This window comes from Solea senegalensis, linkage group LG4, assembly GCF_019176455.1.
Source record: "Solea senegalensis isolate Sse05_10M linkage group LG4, IFAPA_SoseM_1, whole genome shotgun sequence".
Lineage (NCBI taxonomy): Eukaryota > Metazoa > Chordata > Actinopteri > Pleuronectiformes > Soleidae > Solea > Solea senegalensis.
In genome coordinates, this window is record NC_058024.1 from 26,980,267 (window position 1) to 26,998,578 (window position 18,312).

At 45.2% G+C, this 18,312-nt stretch overlaps 1 protein-coding gene across 7 annotated transcripts in view; it reads left to right on the forward strand.

The window, feature by feature from the left end:
- magi1b (membrane associated guanylate kinase, WW and PDZ domain containing 1b) overlaps positions 1-17,756 on the forward strand; it is a 172,065-nt gene extending 154,309 nt beyond the window's left edge. For 5 of the 7 annotated variants that reach the window (XM_044024399.1, XM_044024401.1, XM_044024400.1 and 2 more), the window contains 7 exons: positions 537-944; positions 3,473-3,676; positions 7,808-7,901; positions 8,144-8,231; positions 8,927-9,070; positions 10,764-10,902; positions 16,318-17,756. In XM_044024399.1, coding sequence (XP_043880334.1) covers positions 537-944; positions 3,473-3,676; positions 7,808-7,901; positions 8,144-8,231; positions 8,927-9,070; positions 10,764-10,902; positions 16,318-17,570 — 2,330 coding nt within the window. In that variant the 3' untranslated portion in view covers positions 17,571-17,756. Of the gene's footprint in view, positions 1-536; positions 945-3,472; positions 3,677-7,807; positions 7,902-8,143; positions 8,232-8,926; positions 9,071-10,763; positions 10,903-14,312; positions 14,393-16,317 lie in introns of all 7 variants that reach the window. The other 2 variants (XM_044024406.1, XM_044024404.1) reach the window with 2 other exon arrangements.
- Positions 17,757-18,312: the final 556 nt, after the last annotated feature.

Sequence of the window (18,312 nt, forward strand, 5' to 3'; positions counted from 1 at the left end):
ACTCGATTAGTGTTAAAAAGTTAAAAAGCAGCTGAATTTTTATTTTTTCAATCAACTCTAAATCGTCTGGATTCTTTATGATGTTTTCTTTGATATTTTATGTGTCTTCATTTAGATGACTATATTATTTTTAAAATATTTTATGAATATTAAGATACTTTATGTTTTAGTGAACTGTCCTGGTTAAATAAAGGTTGTAAATAGCTGTGTAGGCAGAGAGATTGTCAGGTTGAGCTGTGTTGTCATGTCTCGACAGTTTTATTTTAATGTAATCTTACCTCATGTTGCATCAACTGCTTACTCAGCATTTTCTACTCACTTCAATTTGAATCACCTTTTCTTCTTTCTGCTTTCATATGTTCCTCCTGTTTTCTCTCACCTTCCCGGCCAACAATTTGTTCCTCTTAATCCCCTCCTTTCTGCACCTCCTCCTCCTCCTCCTGCTCCTCCTCTGTCGTTTTCCACACCACTACCTCTCCACGTCTGTGCAGTAAATCTGCCTCTCTCTCACCGTGTCCTCCTTCTGTCATCTGCAGTCAAAGCAGAGGGAGACGTGCCTCCATCGCCGGCCTCCTCCCACCACAGCAGCACGCAGGCGCCCAGCCTGACGGAGGAGATCGGGAAGCGAACCCTGCAGGGCAGCCAGAACTCCCTCAACACCGTCAGCTCCGGCAGCGGCTCCACCTCCGGTATCGGCAGCGGTGGTGGAGGTGGAGGAGGAGGAGGAGGCGTGGGCGCCAGCGGTAATGCTGTCGTTTCGGCCACAGCTGCCACCACATCCTCGCAGCCCCTCAACGCCGGGCCCAACGCAACATCCGCCACTGCGGCCTCCTCCTCGTCCACCCTGCAGCCCTACGACGTGGAGATCCGCCGCGGTGAGAACGAAGGCTTCGGCTTCGTCATAGTTTCATCCGTGTCGCGACCTGAAGCCGGCACCACCTTTGGTAAGCGACGCCTTTTTATCTTCTGTTTATCTGAAGTTGATCGTCAATACAAATGTCGGAAAAATCTTTTTCCACAAAACAGAACTTGAAACACACACTTCTTCTCGTCAGCCTTTGTGTCTTCACACCAAACAAGATTTAAAACTGCTTTTCTGACCAAATTACATAGAAAGTATTATTATGTAAGTAATAGAGCAGATACTGTTATGGAAAAGTGCCACATTTGGACAAAAACATACGACAAATCTGGCTGTTTTCTGGTGTGAACACACACAGATAAACTGTCTCTTCCTGTCTTTAACGGGGTGGACTTTTCCGCCCGAGAACCGGGCAGAGACCGCGGCTATTTGCAGAGCGTTTAGATCAATACAGGCCTCTCTTCAAAGAAGCACTTCTTCTGTCTCATTTTCCTTCTCAGCCGAGGATCAAACCGGCAGATTCCTCCACACACACACACACACACACGGGCCTTTTTCATAATTGATCACAAGTGAAGTGTGTCTTACATAAGGCACTTGTGTTTTATTCAGCGTTCAGGGTTTAAATGGCACACAAAGCCACAGCATTAACGGATGTGATGAACGTCATGGATTCATGTCTTTCCTCGGCTCAAAGACGTGCACTGACTGTCGAAATCTGTCCTATTTTAACCTCGCACATGCTCACAGATGATTCTCTGCTCTGCTTTTTTGTACTGTAGTTGTGTATGTTTTGTGTGCGACGCTCTCTTGCCCCGCTGCCGTGGCATTCTGCCCACACACAAACCACTCACTGTCTCTGTGCACTTATCTAAACCTCGGCCAGAGTAGAAAGCAGTTAAACTCTGATTTGATTCGACCTTTTCGTCTAAATCCAAAGGAAAGATTAGTGGCCGTGTGAAGGTTTGTCGGTCACTGTTTCAAAGAATGGCTGAATAATTTAAAGGGAATATAGAGAGAAAGGACAAAAGATGAACAATTTTATTTTTCAAGTTAATGAAATTTTCATGAAAATTAGTTTTTCGCTCGGTTTTGTATGGTTCTGAATAAATCAGATCTTTCCCTGAAATTTTTTTCATCAGCAAATTGATCTCATAATTTCAGAAAAACAAAGATTTTTCAGTTTTTTCGCCTGGAAAAATTATGTCATAAATTTTGAAAACTTAAAAAAAATATATATACATTCCTTTTTTTCCTTTATTTATTTATTTTCTATTCTGAATAAATTAGATTGGTTTTTGTTTCAGAGTTAATGACAAGATTCCCTGTTTTCAGTCCAGTTTTGTGAATTAATGAGGTTTTTCCTTTTTCATAAATTCAGAAAAACTACGATTTTTATTTTTCAAGTGAATGCAATGGAATCCATAGGCTATATTATTTTTTCCCTGAAACTTTTTTAGGCTTTGTTTTTTTCTTTTTCTTTCTTTAAATTAATTACAAAATTTCCCTAAAGTTTATGAGAGGAATGACCTCATAAATTCAGAGAAATTGGATTTTTTGAGTGAACGCAAACTGTAGGTGCCAGTTGACTTTGACTTTGACATTGTTTGGATAAGAAAATGTTAGAGTTAACTCCAAAGAAAGAATAAACACAATAAAAATCTTTTTTACAATTAAAAAAAATAACTTTTTAATTACAGCCTTTGCAGTTTTGTCAAATCATGAGTTTTAAAGTGCAGATTTCTATTAGAAAATGATGAATTGTTCAGCCCGTACTTCAAAGCAGTGACTGCTGCAGCCACAGTGTTCGTATTTCAAGAAGTTCTTTTTTCTTTTCTTCTTCTTCTTTTCTTTTTCTTTTCCTGTTAAAAAATTGTGCACAGTCTCAGATTGAAGGTCAGGGTCGGACGAATCTGCAGGAGAGTCCAAGCGTGAGAACAGAGCAGAGCAGAGAAAGGGATGAAAAGACTAATAATGAAAAGTAAGACGGAGAAAGAGAAAGCAGTGATTGCACTTTCTGCCTCTCCGCGGTGGCGGATGTCAGGCTGCAGACGCAGGGGGAGGGATATGTGTGCGGGGGGCACAGAGACCTCAGGGTAGTGTCAGCTCTGATGTGTCGTCTCAGGTGTTTGACATCACGACGCAGCCTCTTTTCATTATTATTATTCGTGACACTGTTGTGCAAATACTCATGTTTTGTTTGATAGTGGAGCTGCTTTTAGTCAAAAATCAGGGGGAGTGTAGCAAAAAAGAAAAAAGGCGGGAGGTGGAGAACTGACACTGGATATGGCGCCAAGCCTCGCTTTCCCTTGTGGATAATTTGAAAAACCAATTTACGGGAAACGCACGGAGAATTACAGTATGACCGATTCTCTTATTTCTTTTGCAGAGCACTTTGAAAAGCGCACTTCTTGCACTTTGTTCCGCTGTAATCCTCATCAGCTTCTCACAGTGACTTTGGCTTTTGCTGTCTGTCGGTGAATTAACCCGGAATCTTCTTTCCATCTTCTTTTCTCTGCTCTTTTTTTCCCCCCTTCTCTCTAAAAACACACACACACAAACACCAAACACACTGAATCATCATGCATCACATGTGAATGGTGACAATAGCTGCAAATGCATGTGTGGCCATGCCCCACAAAATAGGACGCATCATCGAGGGGAGCCCGGCGGACCGATGCGGGAAGCTAAAGGTCGGCGACCGGATCCTGGCGGTGAACAGCTGCTCCATCACCAACAAGTCGCATTCCGACATCGTCAACCTCATCAAGGAGGCCGGGAACACTGTCACGCTACGCATCATTCCCGGAGACGGTGAGTGGAGAGTGCACGGTTAAAGGCGCAGTACGCGGGGATCAGGGGGTGGAAAAACCAGACAAGTGGAAAAAAAAACGTCCAAAAATGATTTCATCATGGTATCACAATACCAATATTTTTGACAATAAAAAAATATCACTTTGACTGATACAGAACAGATAATGTTGATGTAGAATTGTAAGTGCAAGGGGCCCAGAATTGAACCCTGAGGAACACCCTTTGTAATTGAGACGGAATCTCTTACATGGACTTGAGGTTAGCTTCCTGTTTGCAGTGTTGATGCGTCTTCATTTGTGAGGATATTAAGAGACTTTCTCAGCCTCTGAACCTTCAGTTAAGACGTAGAAGAGTGCGATGATAGTAGATGTTGTGTTTGTTTTGTTGGTGTGTCTTCTTTTATTCAAAGTGTCTTTAAGGGTAAAGTTTGTTGTGCAGCCTGTGCAGCTAAAAGCTCTGGCTACTTTATGCTGACAGATCAGCCTGGCATTCTTCACCAATACTGTTTAATTAAGTGTGTGTGTGAGGAAGGCACTATTCCCTGTCAACAAGCACGCGGCTAGAAATTGTAGCTATTTGTCCGCCGCCACCCGTTGCTTTTTTCCGGCTGAAGAGTGTTTTTATTTATTTTCTGAGGAGAGTTTGATGAGAACAGTGAGCCAAACATTGCTCCGCCAAGAAGATACGAGGGAAAATAAAAGACAAGGCGAACAGTCTTTGGGAAAGTGTATGTGCGTGTGTCAGACTGTCAGAGAGTGAGACAGACACAGGAACAGGAGATGGTTGTGTCTCCGAGGCTGCGTTTACACTTTAGGGTGCAAGTGAACCAATTCAGCTTTTTTACAAGTCGGATACAGAATGTCAGGGATGTCCAAACGTTTTTTTAACGAGGGCGAAGATTCATTTAAACTTTAAGAGTTGCTGCTTCTTCTTTGATCCGCAGATTGTTCTGTCGTCGTCACATGTCACCTCTGTGTTACACAACCTTCAGGTTACCTAACTTGCGTTAGAGGGAGAAATGGGAAATGCTCGTTATCTGTGGTTTTTTTTTCCATTTTTCATTCGAGCACAATATTGGAAATTGGAAAAAAAGAAACGAATAATCCAATGACGCACGGATTCATCAGAAGCTGCAGTTTGAATAGATCCTGTGTGGCTGAGCAGGATCAACCTGGAGGTGGCTTCTCCTGAGGTGGAGTCAGGTGCGGCTCATATCTCCTCTGTGTGTGAGCGAGAGAGGAGTGGGCGGAGTTTTGTTTTCCGACTGATGCTCAGCGACGAGGAAGACGAGCGTGACGCTGTGCTCTGGCTGCTGCCGCTGCACCGTAACACCTTCCTTCATTAAAGATCACGTCTCTGCAGCAGAGACTCAGAGTGCAGACAGAGCAGCACACCTCTCGCTCTCTCGCTCTCTCGCTCTCTCGCTCTCTCGCTCTCTCGCTCTCTCGCTCACTCGCTCACTCGCTCTCTCGCTCACTCGCTCTCTCGCTGCCTCCCTATTGTGTGAGAAAGGAGGACGAAGTCTGCGCCTGTGGTGATATAATGTGCCATTTGTTTTAGGACGACCTGGGGTGTGTTGTGTCGTACGGCCCTTCTGCTTCTCTTATCTCCCCACTGCTCCTTTTTCTCTTTCTCATTTTGAATCGACCTGTTCTCACCTCACCCCTCCTCCACCACCACCACCCTCCACAGTGCTGTCTATTCAGGACAAGAGGACACCGTGCCAGGGCCAGAGACAAATTACAGCAGAAACAGCTCAGTGCATTTTCTGTGTGCATCTTAAATGTTTTTAAGCCAGTGAGGAGAAAAGAGGCAGAGGGAAGCGAGCGGAACGGAGAGACAGCGAGAAGCCAAGCATGTTTGATTCATTTCCAGAGAGAATACAGTTGCAGGGAAGAAAAGAGGGTGGGGAGGGGAGAGGTATGCAAATGAGTAGAAGGAGGTTCTCAAATATTCTAAATAACGATTTCCTCGTGGAACATGATACTCAACCAATATCAATATTTTAATTGATAAATTAAGGCAAGTAAATAGTCTCTGTCACTTTCACTCGCAGAGCGTCGCTACTTCATGTCGCCTCACGGCGGCGCTGCACAGGTCTAATGAGGGGGAAACTTGGGTGGAAGTCACCTGACCTGAAGATAGCGGGAGTTTACAGCGGGATAACAGTGGAGAAAGCTACGTTAAGAGATGCTCCATCCACGTTCAATACATAGACTTGATGACCTTTGACCTTTGTTCTCTGTGGTTTGAATAAACAGAGAAATCCTGCACATTTAACTTCACCTCAACGTTTTTGTTTTCCTCCAATCTCTTCCAATCAGACCTGGTATTAACCCTCAGGTGCATAACCCATGATAACCCATCATAAGAAAATGTATTTTTTTTGTCTTGTGCTGTTGAGTCAAAGTATTTTTTGTCACAAAAAGTTTTTTGGTTCCTTTGTTTTTGTTCATACAAACGTGTTTCCAAGTGTTTCCAAATTTCTCAAACAGACAGGAGAGTTTGATTGCTCTTTGTTCTCAGGGTTAAATAAACCAAAAGGTGTCTTTTGGGGTGAGTATTCAGCGTCCACGGTTTAAAATATATTGATATTTCATTTCAGGGTGAAGGTTAGAAAAGGTCATCTCTCTCTCTCCCTCTGTGTTTCAGAGGAGCACATTCAGAGGTGGTTTGAGTTCACGTGACTGCATTACCCAGCATGCATTCATAGCAATTCATCCTCAGGATGCATTAGAGACTCCGCCCCCCTCACCTGCTCATATGTATGTTAATTCATTTGTAGCCGCTGCCGGACACGTCAACAATGTCTTTATTACTAATTCTTGCTGCTTAAAATCTTTACAAATGTTCATGTCACAGCAGAGCAACTAGAGCTCGTCCAGGTTTTCTCTCGCTGTCACTGTGGCGTCAGACTCAGACTTAAAGAAACGGATGTTAATACCAGGTCTTTGATTCCTTTCCAGCAAGAACAGAGAAATAAAGAGAGGGAGGAAGGAGCGGGTGATGCAAATGTGCAGAAAGAGGAGGGAGAGCAGCTGGTCATCTGAGACCAGATCTAAAACATTCATTGCATGCTCGCGCGGGGAGGTTTTTCCTCTCCCACCGCAGTCCAAACTGACACTCGCTTCACCCACGCTGCGGCGTGATCGGTCGGGGTTTGTGCCTCGTGGGGGAAGAACTGTCAGTGAAAGGGTTAATCCAACAGAAGCTGAGCAGATGAAAAGATGAGAGAGAGAGGAACCGACCGTGAGAGGAATCGGGAGTGAGGACTTATCGCAGGGTTAGCCCTCGCACACTTGTAATCAAATAAAGGTGGAGAAATACACGTTGATAACAGAGAGATTTTTTCCTGCTACCAAGAGTTGGGAGTAATAATGCATTCTGGGTTTTTTTTAAGGTGCTGAGTGGCTCGTTGTTAGCTTCAAATGATCAGAGGTTGGGAACCACTGCTCTAGACTGTGTACTGGCAGAAACTGTGAATTTACCAGGTTGCTTGAATGCATCTCGTAGCTGCTCCCACAGCATTAAGGTCTTTGCACACGAGCACGACGCAAATACATGGGACAGAAGACGGGAGCGTTTTGTTGTTTGTGTTTAAAATGCCATGCAAAGCAATGATTTGCCTGATTTCTCTTCTCAAACATGATCAAAACCTACACCCCAGCCCGCCCACTACGCTCTGCATCGACAAACCGGCTCGCTGCCCCCTCACTGAGAGGATCGCAGAGGCACTCGCAAAACTCGAGACTGTTCACTGTCCTCGCTCCCAAATGGTGGAACGATCTCCCCATCGACATCCGGACAGCTGAAAGCCTCCACATCTTCCGACGCCTAAACTAAAAACTAAAAACACATTTCTTCCGACTCTACCTCGACTAAGACGACAAAAAAAAAAAAAACCTTGTCGCACTTATGACTAGCACTTCATAGTTTGTTCTACTTGAAGCTCTTACTTACTTCTAGCTCTTATTTGTACCCAAATGTTTAAATGTACTTTTGTAAGTGGCTTTGGATAAAAGCGTCTGCTAAATGACATGTAATGTAATGTCAAACAGACGACATTTTTGTCTCCCTGTAGCAGAGACGTCCTGACCTCACGACCCCTGTCTCTGCTTCTCTCCCTCTCAGAGTCGTCAAACGCGTCGTTGTTGACCAACGCGGAGAAGATCGCCACCATCACCACCACGCACACGCCTCAGCAGCAGGCGGCACCTGAGGCCAGGTGAGCGAGTGGCACACACACACACACACAAAGCTCCATCCTTTACGCTTCCACTCAGAAACAGGGTTCACGTGTTGTTTGTGTTGTTAAATACGCTTCTGCTTCAGTGATGAACTGACGTCTGCCCGTCGCAGCTTGTTCTTCCTAAAACACTTCAAATAAGTTCAAATTCTCTCAAGTAAACAGTGGTACAGGTTTACTCCACAGTCCACAGTATAATGTTGTGTCTCCTCCTGTCGCAGGAACAACACCAAACCAAAACAAGAGACGTTTGACTACAAACCCCCGCAGGGACCTCCACCACAGCCCCCGACACAAGTCTCAACCCAGGTGAGAAACGACGACATGACAGAACGTCCACCGGTCACTGCGTGTCGCACACACACACACATCCAGCTGTCTCCAGCCTCCACAGGTCCATTCATCCATTCATCCTGCCACCACCCACCTTCCCCAAGGACAAACACGCTGTGTCATCTGCGTCTCTTTGACGTATCACCGGAGTCTAAAAGCATGTTTTTATTATTTCTTTAAGAGCAGTAACCGTGTTCACTGCTGAATTCATCTCCAGCAGATAGCATTGATTCTCCAGCAGAGGAGATTAGGAGGGGAGGTGGAGGAGACAGGAGCCGTCTGAGTGTCCTTGTAAACCCCCCATGCACACACACACACACACACACACACACGCTGTCCCTTTTCTGTCTGTGTCCTCTCTCTTTATCCACCTAAAGCCTGAGGCATTGATAATTCCCTGCACCTGAGAGTGTGAGTGTACATACACACACACACACACAGTCTCCTGCAGAAATTCTAAATAAGTGCAAGTTTCCCGCTAAAGGTGGCGTTTGTCCCGAACTCCTGAAATAGAAAACCACTTCAATGGAACCACACACACACACACACACACACACAAACTTCAAATGTGAATCACAAAAGTGACCTTGGTATAAATGTGTCTGCGTGTATGTGGTGTAGTGTGTGTCTGTGTGTGTGTGTGTGTGTGTGCGTGCGTGTGTCTGTGTCAGGATGCCGAGTTCTACTCCGTGGACCTGGAGCGAGACAACAAGGGCTTCGGTTTCAGCCTGCGAGGAGGAAGAGAATACAGCATGGACCTGTACGTGCTGAGGTTGGCCGAGGAAGGAGCGGCCGTACGCAACGGAAAGATGAGGGTACGTAAAAAAACCACACGGAAACAGAACTCTCCCATTTAAGATCTTTTTGGTCTTTTTCGCTGTTAAAAAGTTTCCGCGTAAACAAAAATGACTTCATACACACCAGATGGCGTCAGCGACAGTGAAAGCTGCGGAGAAAATAAGACCCACGTCTTAGTCCGACTATGGCCCTAGTTTGATTAAACTGCAGACGAAGAGACCAGATTATCCATTTAGCCATTTACTGTCACGTAAAGGTCAACAGGAAACAGATTCAATACGCGGTAGATTACAGGGAGATACAGCTCCACCTATAGATCGGTTTTCTCCTCCGCGTGGACACTCAGACTCTGCAAGTTGTCCGATCTTAGTCGGACTAAGGCCTTAGCTCTGCTTCTTCTTTTTAGCGTTGGTATCAGTCAGTACACATTGCACCGAGCGCTGAGTTTTTTTTTGTTTCTTACGCTCTATCATTTCGCGATGGAGCGCCGGGCCGTGTTTTTGATCCACGCTTGACTGATCCTGACATTATACCACGGACGGAACAGCGTGTTCTTCCCCAATTACTGCCAAGTCATGCTTCAGTGAAAACATGCAGCCTCACACAAACACGCGCCACAGTTTTTAATGAACCTTGCGTGCGTTTGAAGCCATGTTCATGTTGGGGGTAGAGTGTAATATTTAACCTTCATTTTTGATGAATTGCAGTAAGTTGTCACTCTGCCTAACTCCGAGCGGCTTGATTCAATATATTCAGTGCAGAGCTCAACTGATTCTCTCCACTCAGATAGGAAAGTGCTTTTCCCCCTAAATCTATACGTTAACGTGCTACAGTCAGGAAGTGTTTGGGTGTGAACACGTTAACACGTACGCTTGTTAGCAGAGATATTAATAGCAGCAGAAGCTGGTCTGTGAGGCAGTGAGAGACGTTCTGTGGAATTCCCTCGACGCTCGACAGAAAACACGAGGCATCGAGGCAGAGAATCAGAAAAAGCTGAAAGTGTTTCTCTCTCTGTGTCACAGTCACTTGCTTTTCGACAGGAAACTGTTAAAGCTGTCGTGTGCAACCTTTAACAAACAAACGTCTGCTACGTGGAAAACGTTGTCAAATTAGTAGTTTAGCAGTGATTAGAGAGCTCACGTTGCCTCAGCTGCACACAGGAAGTGATTAGTTTTGTATCAAGACGACGGTGGCGAGGTGGCAAAAACTCAAAAAGAAGTTTCTGCTCCAGAAAAACATCTTTTGACTAGAGTCCCCGCCAACTCTCCTCAATTTTGGTCCAAATCCCTTGATCGGCTGTCTTTAAAAAATAATAATTAAAAAATTAAAAATCTGATTTGAACAAATCATTGCATAATAATCTACAAAAACTTCACTAAGCACAGACTGTCCAAGAATTTAAACTAAAAAGCAACAACAGCTGTTTATTTAACATTTATTGGAGCAAAAAGTTTGTTTTATTCGTGTTTTGGAAGTTTCTGGTTATGGACAAAATGTGTTGACAGTTATGTTAAGTATGATATGATATTGGTCCAATTTCGGTAAAAATCACTGGATCCAACAACGAAAAATATCACAGAAGTGCTAGTACAAAAGTACAAAAACAAATAAAATCCATATTAGCATGCTGTTCTATATACGCTCAAAGTCTGATTTTTTTTTTTGATGTGTAACGTGTCATCGTGTTCTCGTCCACCGCGTCCTCCTCAGGTCGGCGACGAAATCCTGGAGATCAACGGCGAGAGCACGAAGGGCATGAAGCACGCACGCGCCATTGAGCTCATCAAGAGCGGAGGCCGCCGCGTCCACCTGGTGCTCAAGAGGGGTGACGGCTCTGTGCCTGAATATGGTGGGTCAATCTACGAAAACGTTCCCTTCTCACCCATGTTCACGCCCTGAGGCGGGGGGGACGCCCAGTGGGACAGTGGTGGGTCAGAGGGGAAAGACTCCCAGGACCCTTCACTCACTGCTGGGACAAACCCACCAGGGAGGGTGGACGGGTGTGTAACGTGGTGCCCGCTCTCTGTCTGGTGAAGGTCACTCACTCCTGGGCTTTTTGGGATTTGAATTATAATTATGTTTGAGTTTGTCGCCGCCGCTCTCAGTTTCTCACCTTTCTGACCACCGAGTGAAATCATTCCACTGGGACTTTCCAGGAAAGGTGGAAAGGTGGTGGTGATGGTGGTGGTGGTGGGTCTGACTTCAGCGCTACATAGAAACTGTTTACAGAGTTGGAAAATAAATCAATGTTTCTTTCTCTTTCTGTCCGTTTACACACACACACACACACGAGAGAGAAAACCCCCTGATCCTCCGCGTGCGTCCTGTGGTAAAACGGGGACGCGGCCACGTATTTATAGTATTTATTGAAGGTGAATGTAAGCTACTGAACTCTGTCAGGGTTTAAAAGTGAGATCTGTGTCCTGAAGAATTTCTTTATTATTTTTCCATTGTCAGAGACAAACGTCACGACGCGTCACTCACGTGGACGATTTTTCTTTTTTGCATCCACTGTTCTGTTGTTGAAAAGCTGTGACTCTAGAGAACGTTCAGAGTGAGAGTGGATCCACGTGTGGAGACGTTTTTGTACAGTGATGAAAAAGAGAAAAGAATAGAGGCATTTTTACAAGTATTTTTGTTCCGTGCACAGAGCTATGATGAAGTGAAGCCACATATTAATGGATTAAAAAAAAGTTTATTGCTGCATGAACTTGTCAAAAAAGTGTAAATCCCAATTTTCTCTTTTTTTCTCCCTCTAGTGTCTATTTTCCATAATATTTATGGAACTTTTTTCTTTAGTTTTTTTACCATAAGTCATTATTAACTTGTGTTCTTTTTTATTTTTTTTTACTGGATTTCAGTGGAGATGCATTGACTTGTCTTGAAACAGTTGTTCATCAGTTCTGTTGTTTTCTTTGGGAGAAGAATGTTTCCCCCTCTGTACCTGCACCAGTGCCCGGGCTGACCCGAATCCCCGCTTTCACTCGCAGTTCACGCTTCAACGCTAAGTACAAGATGTTATATACGTTAAAAGTCTGATTTTAGTCAGACTAAGACAGTCATGTGGTTTTCTTAATGTAATGTAAACATGTAAACACGTTAGTCGAAAAGACTGAAAAGGAACTAGCCTTAGTCAGACTAACATACCTGGATAATGTGATTCATAGTCTGATTACTCCTGCATGTATACGTTTAGTTGGACTGAAGTCGGACTTGGCGTTCTGCACATCCACCAAAATGTCCTCCCCGGTCTTTGACCCGGAAGTAGAAAGAGACGACATATAAACTGAAGATAGATAGATAACGAATTAGACCCACTTTGGGACTGAAGAAGAGACTGGATTATCCATTTCGCCATTTACTGTAACGTAAAGGTCAATGGGAAACTGATTTAACACGCAGTAGATTACAGGGAGATTCTGCGCAACCTATAAATCTAATCAAACTCTGCAAGCTGTCCCATTGCCCGTCTTAGTCGGACTAAGGCCTTAGCTGTGTTAAACTGTGCATGTGAACGTTGTTTCGTTAACTTAACTTAACTTAATGTAAAACCTCTGTATCGTAGTGATATCTGTATTGGAGAGTTAGTTTAAGTTAGCGACAACAACTAAAGCCTGATACGGACAGTATTAGTTTTACACAACGAGGTGGAGTTATAATAAGTCGTTTTACCACAGGACGTCTGGAATATTAATGGCTAATTCACACGGGATTAGAAATCTCAGTGTAGTCGAGTCTTGCTGGAACTGTGGAGTGGAAAAGTGCCACAACTTTGGGAGGAAAATCGTGTTAGATCGCTTTCCCGGGCTCAGTCACAGAGGCACCACTGCTACGAGCAGTTCCGTGCGCTCCCGCGACACTTGTCGACCCATGTTCCGTTACCCTACCCAGTAACCCAGGGCAACCCAGCACCCCCACACCACTGTTACCTCATGTCGTCACGTGTGTACTAAATGAAGACGCCTCGATCCATTCTTGAAAATCTGTGTTCCGGACCTTTTTACCTCGGCTAAAATTTGCCGTAATCTTGATTGACATCGTCCGGTAATGATTGCAGACGACATAGATTCCGACGTGACTAAAATCACTGAGAAGATCTGGTGAAAATGACTTTACCTTCACCTCCTCGTGGAAAACGAATCATGTCCAAAATTAGCTTAAGATGCTACCTACTTGATAGCAGGGGATTTGCCAAATTTGCCAAACAGACATTGTGTTCACTCCAGTCCGGACAGGAAGCAAAGAAATTACACATAATCTAAACGCCATGGCTTTGTTTTATGCCATCAAATTATTTCTCAAAATCCAGCGTACATCACGGCCCACCTGCAGTACCAGCCCAGCCCCCTGGGGGGCCCACACTTTGGGAATCGCTGGATTAAAGTTGTGCGTTTTAGAAAAAAAAAAAACTACAAAAATAGCTGCCAACTCTTTATGTTGTATATTGCTAGTATACTGTTAAATTCCTTTTTTTTTACAGCAGCTGTGATGCACTTAGCGCCATCTACAGGTCTGAATGCTGCCACAGTGTCAATACGCTTTTAAAAATCCTGAATTCTCGTCTCTTCCTCTACGTTGAAAAAAAAGAAAATTGGTTTAAAATCCGACATTTAAAAAGAATCCATAGCCCTCTTGTCTGTTGCCGTGGCGTTCGGGTCAGCCGAGAACTGTAACGTCAGCGTCATGTAAAGTGCATTGTTTGTACGTTTTTTTTAGCTCATGAACAGCCTTTTTTTATTGAATTTTTTTTATTTCTGTCAGCGATGTGAAAACAAAAACTGCTTCATATAACTGTCGTCGTGAATGTGTGAGTCTCACTGTTTTCTTATTTTGTGTTTTCTGCTGCTTCTGTGTCCACATCTTTAGATGTGTGAGTGAGTGTGTGTGTGTGTGTGCGCGCGAGTGTGTGCGTGCGTGCGTGTGTGTGTGAGAGGGTGAGTGTGCAGGACCTTTCTCTGTAACTGGTGTTTTCCACTGCTGAAGGGTTTGGGTCATATTCCTGGACTGTCTCTTAATCTCGATGACTCAGTGATCAAATAAACACAATTTTTTTTCATTGAAAAATCAACACGATAACTTCTCTCTTTCTGTTTTTGTTTGTTTTTTTCTTCCCTGACACGTTGGTTCCAGGTGATCTAAACTTGTGTGCTCTCTTTCTCTCTCTCTCTCTCTCTCTCTCTCTCTGTTCTTTTTTCTTTCCTCTGTTTTTGTGAATCTCTCCTCGTCCTGTTTTGCGCTGGGCTTCTTGTCTTCCTTCAGGGATGGTCGCTCCCCATCTCACTGCATGTATCAGAAATGACAAGATGGGGGAGGCCTCTGTCCTCCAAAATCAGACCACGGTTTGTAGCTGTCCCTCCCTGTCATCTGTCTCTCCCTCGTCTCTCTGACTCTCGCCATCTTGACGTGTGTGTGTGTGTGTGTGTGTGTGTGTGTGGCGTGTCCCTGTGCTCGACTCCATGTGCATAAATCCATTCACCCTATAAATGCACTGCCAGTGTGTCGTTCTCCGCCGAAGCCACTGTGATGGGATTCTTCACGCATTAACTGTGTCTCGACACTGGAGAAAATCTGCTTTGTTACTGTTCGTTTTTAGTGTCTGTTTTTAAAATGTCAACAACGAGCCTGAGACACGTGGATTATATCCAATTAACAAAAATCAGCGCCTACTTAAGTCTAAAATGTCTTAATATCACTGTTGGACTGTGTTTTCTGGCAGGAAACTAACGTTTGTAACCCGCTAACTCTCCTGCACCAAACTCCATTGAGAAAATCATCGTTTTTAGCTCATGGGATGATGAGGTAGCTGCAGGTCTGCTGCTGCCTTCGTTGGTAAGTTTGTGTCACTGAGGTGAATCTGAAAAGGGTTTTCCCAAAGACAAAGTCACAAGAAATCTCGTTTAAATGTCCTCATGGAGGCAGCAGTGGAAAGAACAACTTTTGTGCACTGTGATTTATAAACGCTGATTTTCTCTATGGAGGTTGGTGTGGGAGAATGTGCTTTTCACCACTCCACAAGAAAGTTCAGTTTTCCAGACAGAAAACATTGTCTAATGATAAGAAAAAGCAGCAAAAAGATATTCTATTAGCTGAATCTTTTTGTTAAGAGGCTATAATTTGTTTTTCCTTGTGTCCCAGCAGAGCATCCGTGTCCCAGACTGGTTCAAAACACCCAAACTATCCTTTAAGAGTCCAATAATTAACAGAGCACTTTAGTGGCTGCTTGTGCACGTGATTGAGTGTGTGTTTAGAAGTAAAAATCCCTTAAGAAACTCACTTAGTAAAAACACACAACTCATTGAGTGAAAACGCCGCTCTAAACCAAACAGTGTCAGCGATTTTTGGTTTTATTTTCTAAAAGTGTCTAAAGCATCATGTCAGTGCATGAAAGAGCATGGCTGCTCATCACCAGCACGACTGACTCGACCGGCCACGTCCCATTCTGCTTCGACCTCGAGTTGACCTCAAGTTGAACCTGGGGAAGAGGTTTGTCGTGGGCAACTCGTCTCTTCCTTCACACAGTCGCTGCTTCACAACTCTGTCAGTCAGTACGTTTTCAATGCACGCACAGTTATGTTACCACAGCATTTAATTGAAAGAAGCATATGACTCTTTTATCCACTAGGTGGCGATATGCCCTGAACACTTTAGATTTTTGTTCACCTGTTATGTCAAAAACAACTTTACCGCTTTTCCGTGATACAGTTCCAACTCTACTCGGTTTGGTATCAGTCACGTCATTTTTCATGACTTCAAAGAACCTCCTCAACAGGGGCAGGGTCGCCGTAGCAACAGCCGTGTGAAACTCACACTCACACAAACTAACTAGCTGAAAGAAAGACAGGAACATTTTGGCGTTGTTCAGTACCAGGTACTATCACTAATGGAAAAGCAAAGAAGCCAAGCTGAGTAGTGCTAGAAGTGTATAATGGAAAAGCACCTTAAGTCAGGCTAACAGGTCTACTTTCAGTCCATTTTTATTCAAACAAACACAAATGCATTTATTTTCATAAACGTACTGACTGTCTCTTTCTCTCATGTGTGAGCTACACTAATGTTTGATCACTGGCTTTCACTCCGCCGTCTAACAATCGGCCATCTTTGCTGGCATTGACATCCGAATGGCTTCCATTGATAATGTCCTCAGCTTCATATCCGAGTGGTTTGAGCATGACCTCACGTGGAAGCAGAAAAGGGCTTCTCCAAGTCTCTGTGTGTTTGTCTCATCCTCTTTGCCCTCGACTGTATCTGTCGTACTCTGTTGCAGACGGCAGCCCTAACGACGGCAGCGCAGCCAACCCAGCCGCAGGGCTACAAAACGCTGCGGAAGTGAGCACCGTGCCCCCAATCGACGAGCCATCGGAGTTAAGCTACCCACCAGAACCCCAACAACCATCCCGCAGAAAGAAGGAGTCGAGCCACACACGCGCCGGCAAGCACCACCATTCCAACCACCGCCACAGCTCCCCGCACAAGAAAACCAGCACAGGAAGACACAAGGAGAGGAAGTCCAAGGGGAAGGACCCGTTTGCGGTATTTCGAAAGAAGGACAAGGGAAGTGACGGCCGCCACCACCATTCCAGCGGACACCACCGTGGTCGCCACCGCTCGCCTGACAGGAAGCATGGCCGCTCTCGCAGCGCGGAAAACACCCTCAACAGCCGCCCCGCAGGACAGGGACAGCGGAGTGGTCGCTCTCCAGACAGACACCGAGGGCACAACCGCCGCCGCTCCCCTTACCGCTCGCCCTATCGCTCGCCTCACCGCTCACCTCGTCGCTCTCCGTACCGCCACAGATCCCCCCACCGCACTCGCCATCACTCTCCCACAAGACGCCACGCCCACTCCTCAGACCCGTACCGCCGGTACGCCTCCCCCGAGAGACAGAGCCGCGGCAACGAGAAGCCCAACGGGGTGGAGGCCGTAATGAAGGAGCCACCCAAGTCTCCTGAACTCAGCTTCCCGTTTGAGGACAGCGTCCTACGCGAGCCACCGGCTCTGGGCCGCCTGAACGACAGCGCCACACTGCCGTCGCGCCTGTATGGGGAGGAGAGCCTGTTGAAGAGAGCGTCCTCCATAGAGAGACCCTACAGGGGGGAAACCCTGCTGAGAGAAGTGGCGTCCCGGGGCCTGAGAGACAACTACAAAGACAACACCCTGCCCAGAGTGCGCACCCCGCCCAGAGTGCGCACCCCAGAATCGGATTCGGCCTACAAGAGGTACAGCTCGCTGCTGAGGGGGCGCTCACCCGAGAGGAAGGAGAGGGAGGGCGGCTACGCCAGCCGAGGCAGCACGCCAGAGCCGCGGTACCGAGCGCACAGCTTGGGACGAGACATCTCCCCGGTCAGGAGCCTCCGCAGAGACGACTCGGAGGACGAAGAGGACGACGACAACTTTGTTGCGGAGAAAGTGAGGGAGTACTACAGCACGCTGAGGAGCAACGACAGCCACGTGTCCAAGCCCACGTTCCCCGAACCCAAGAGGACCTACAAGGAGAACCCCAAAGACCTGAGCATCTGATATGACGCCATGAGCCAATCACAGCTAGACCACCCACAATGCACCTCAAGAACTCACTCACATGACCACAGAAATACACACACACACATTATGTACCAATGTTGAGTTACGAACAAGAAGGTGATTCCACGGTGATTTTTGAAGGCAGTTTTTTTTAATTGTACGTTTATTTTCCTTCCTTGTTTTTTTGTTAAAACATTCTACATTTACAGTAACTCAAGAGACTTTTCCAGAAAAATGTAAAACCATAAAAAACAATGATGTGCCTAACAGTTCCATTAACGAGTGACTTTTTCTTTATTTTTTTCGGGGTTTTTTGGGATTTGATAAAGTGGCAGGCGATTTGTGACGCACTGTCAGAAAAGTGAGAGAAATGTCATACGTACTTTTTCCACGAGGATCCCATGGAAGTTCCGCACACCTGGACCACTGGAACCAGAGCTCACAATGACGCTGTGCATGTCTTTACTGGTTTCAATCTCTCTCTCTCTCTCTCTCTCTCTCCCCTCCAAGTGCCACTGTTTTTTAGACATTCGACCAGACTATAGCACAAGCCTGCATTTGTTTGTATATTTTTGACAGTTTGCAGTACGTGTACATTCAGAGGTGACCATTTTAATGAATGAAGGGGAAATTAAAAGTTAAACTATGATGATGTTAAAATAAAATAATATATTCAACAAATGAACAAATTGTGAGTTTGTTTTGGTTCCGATTATTCGACGATCACATGTGAAATCTT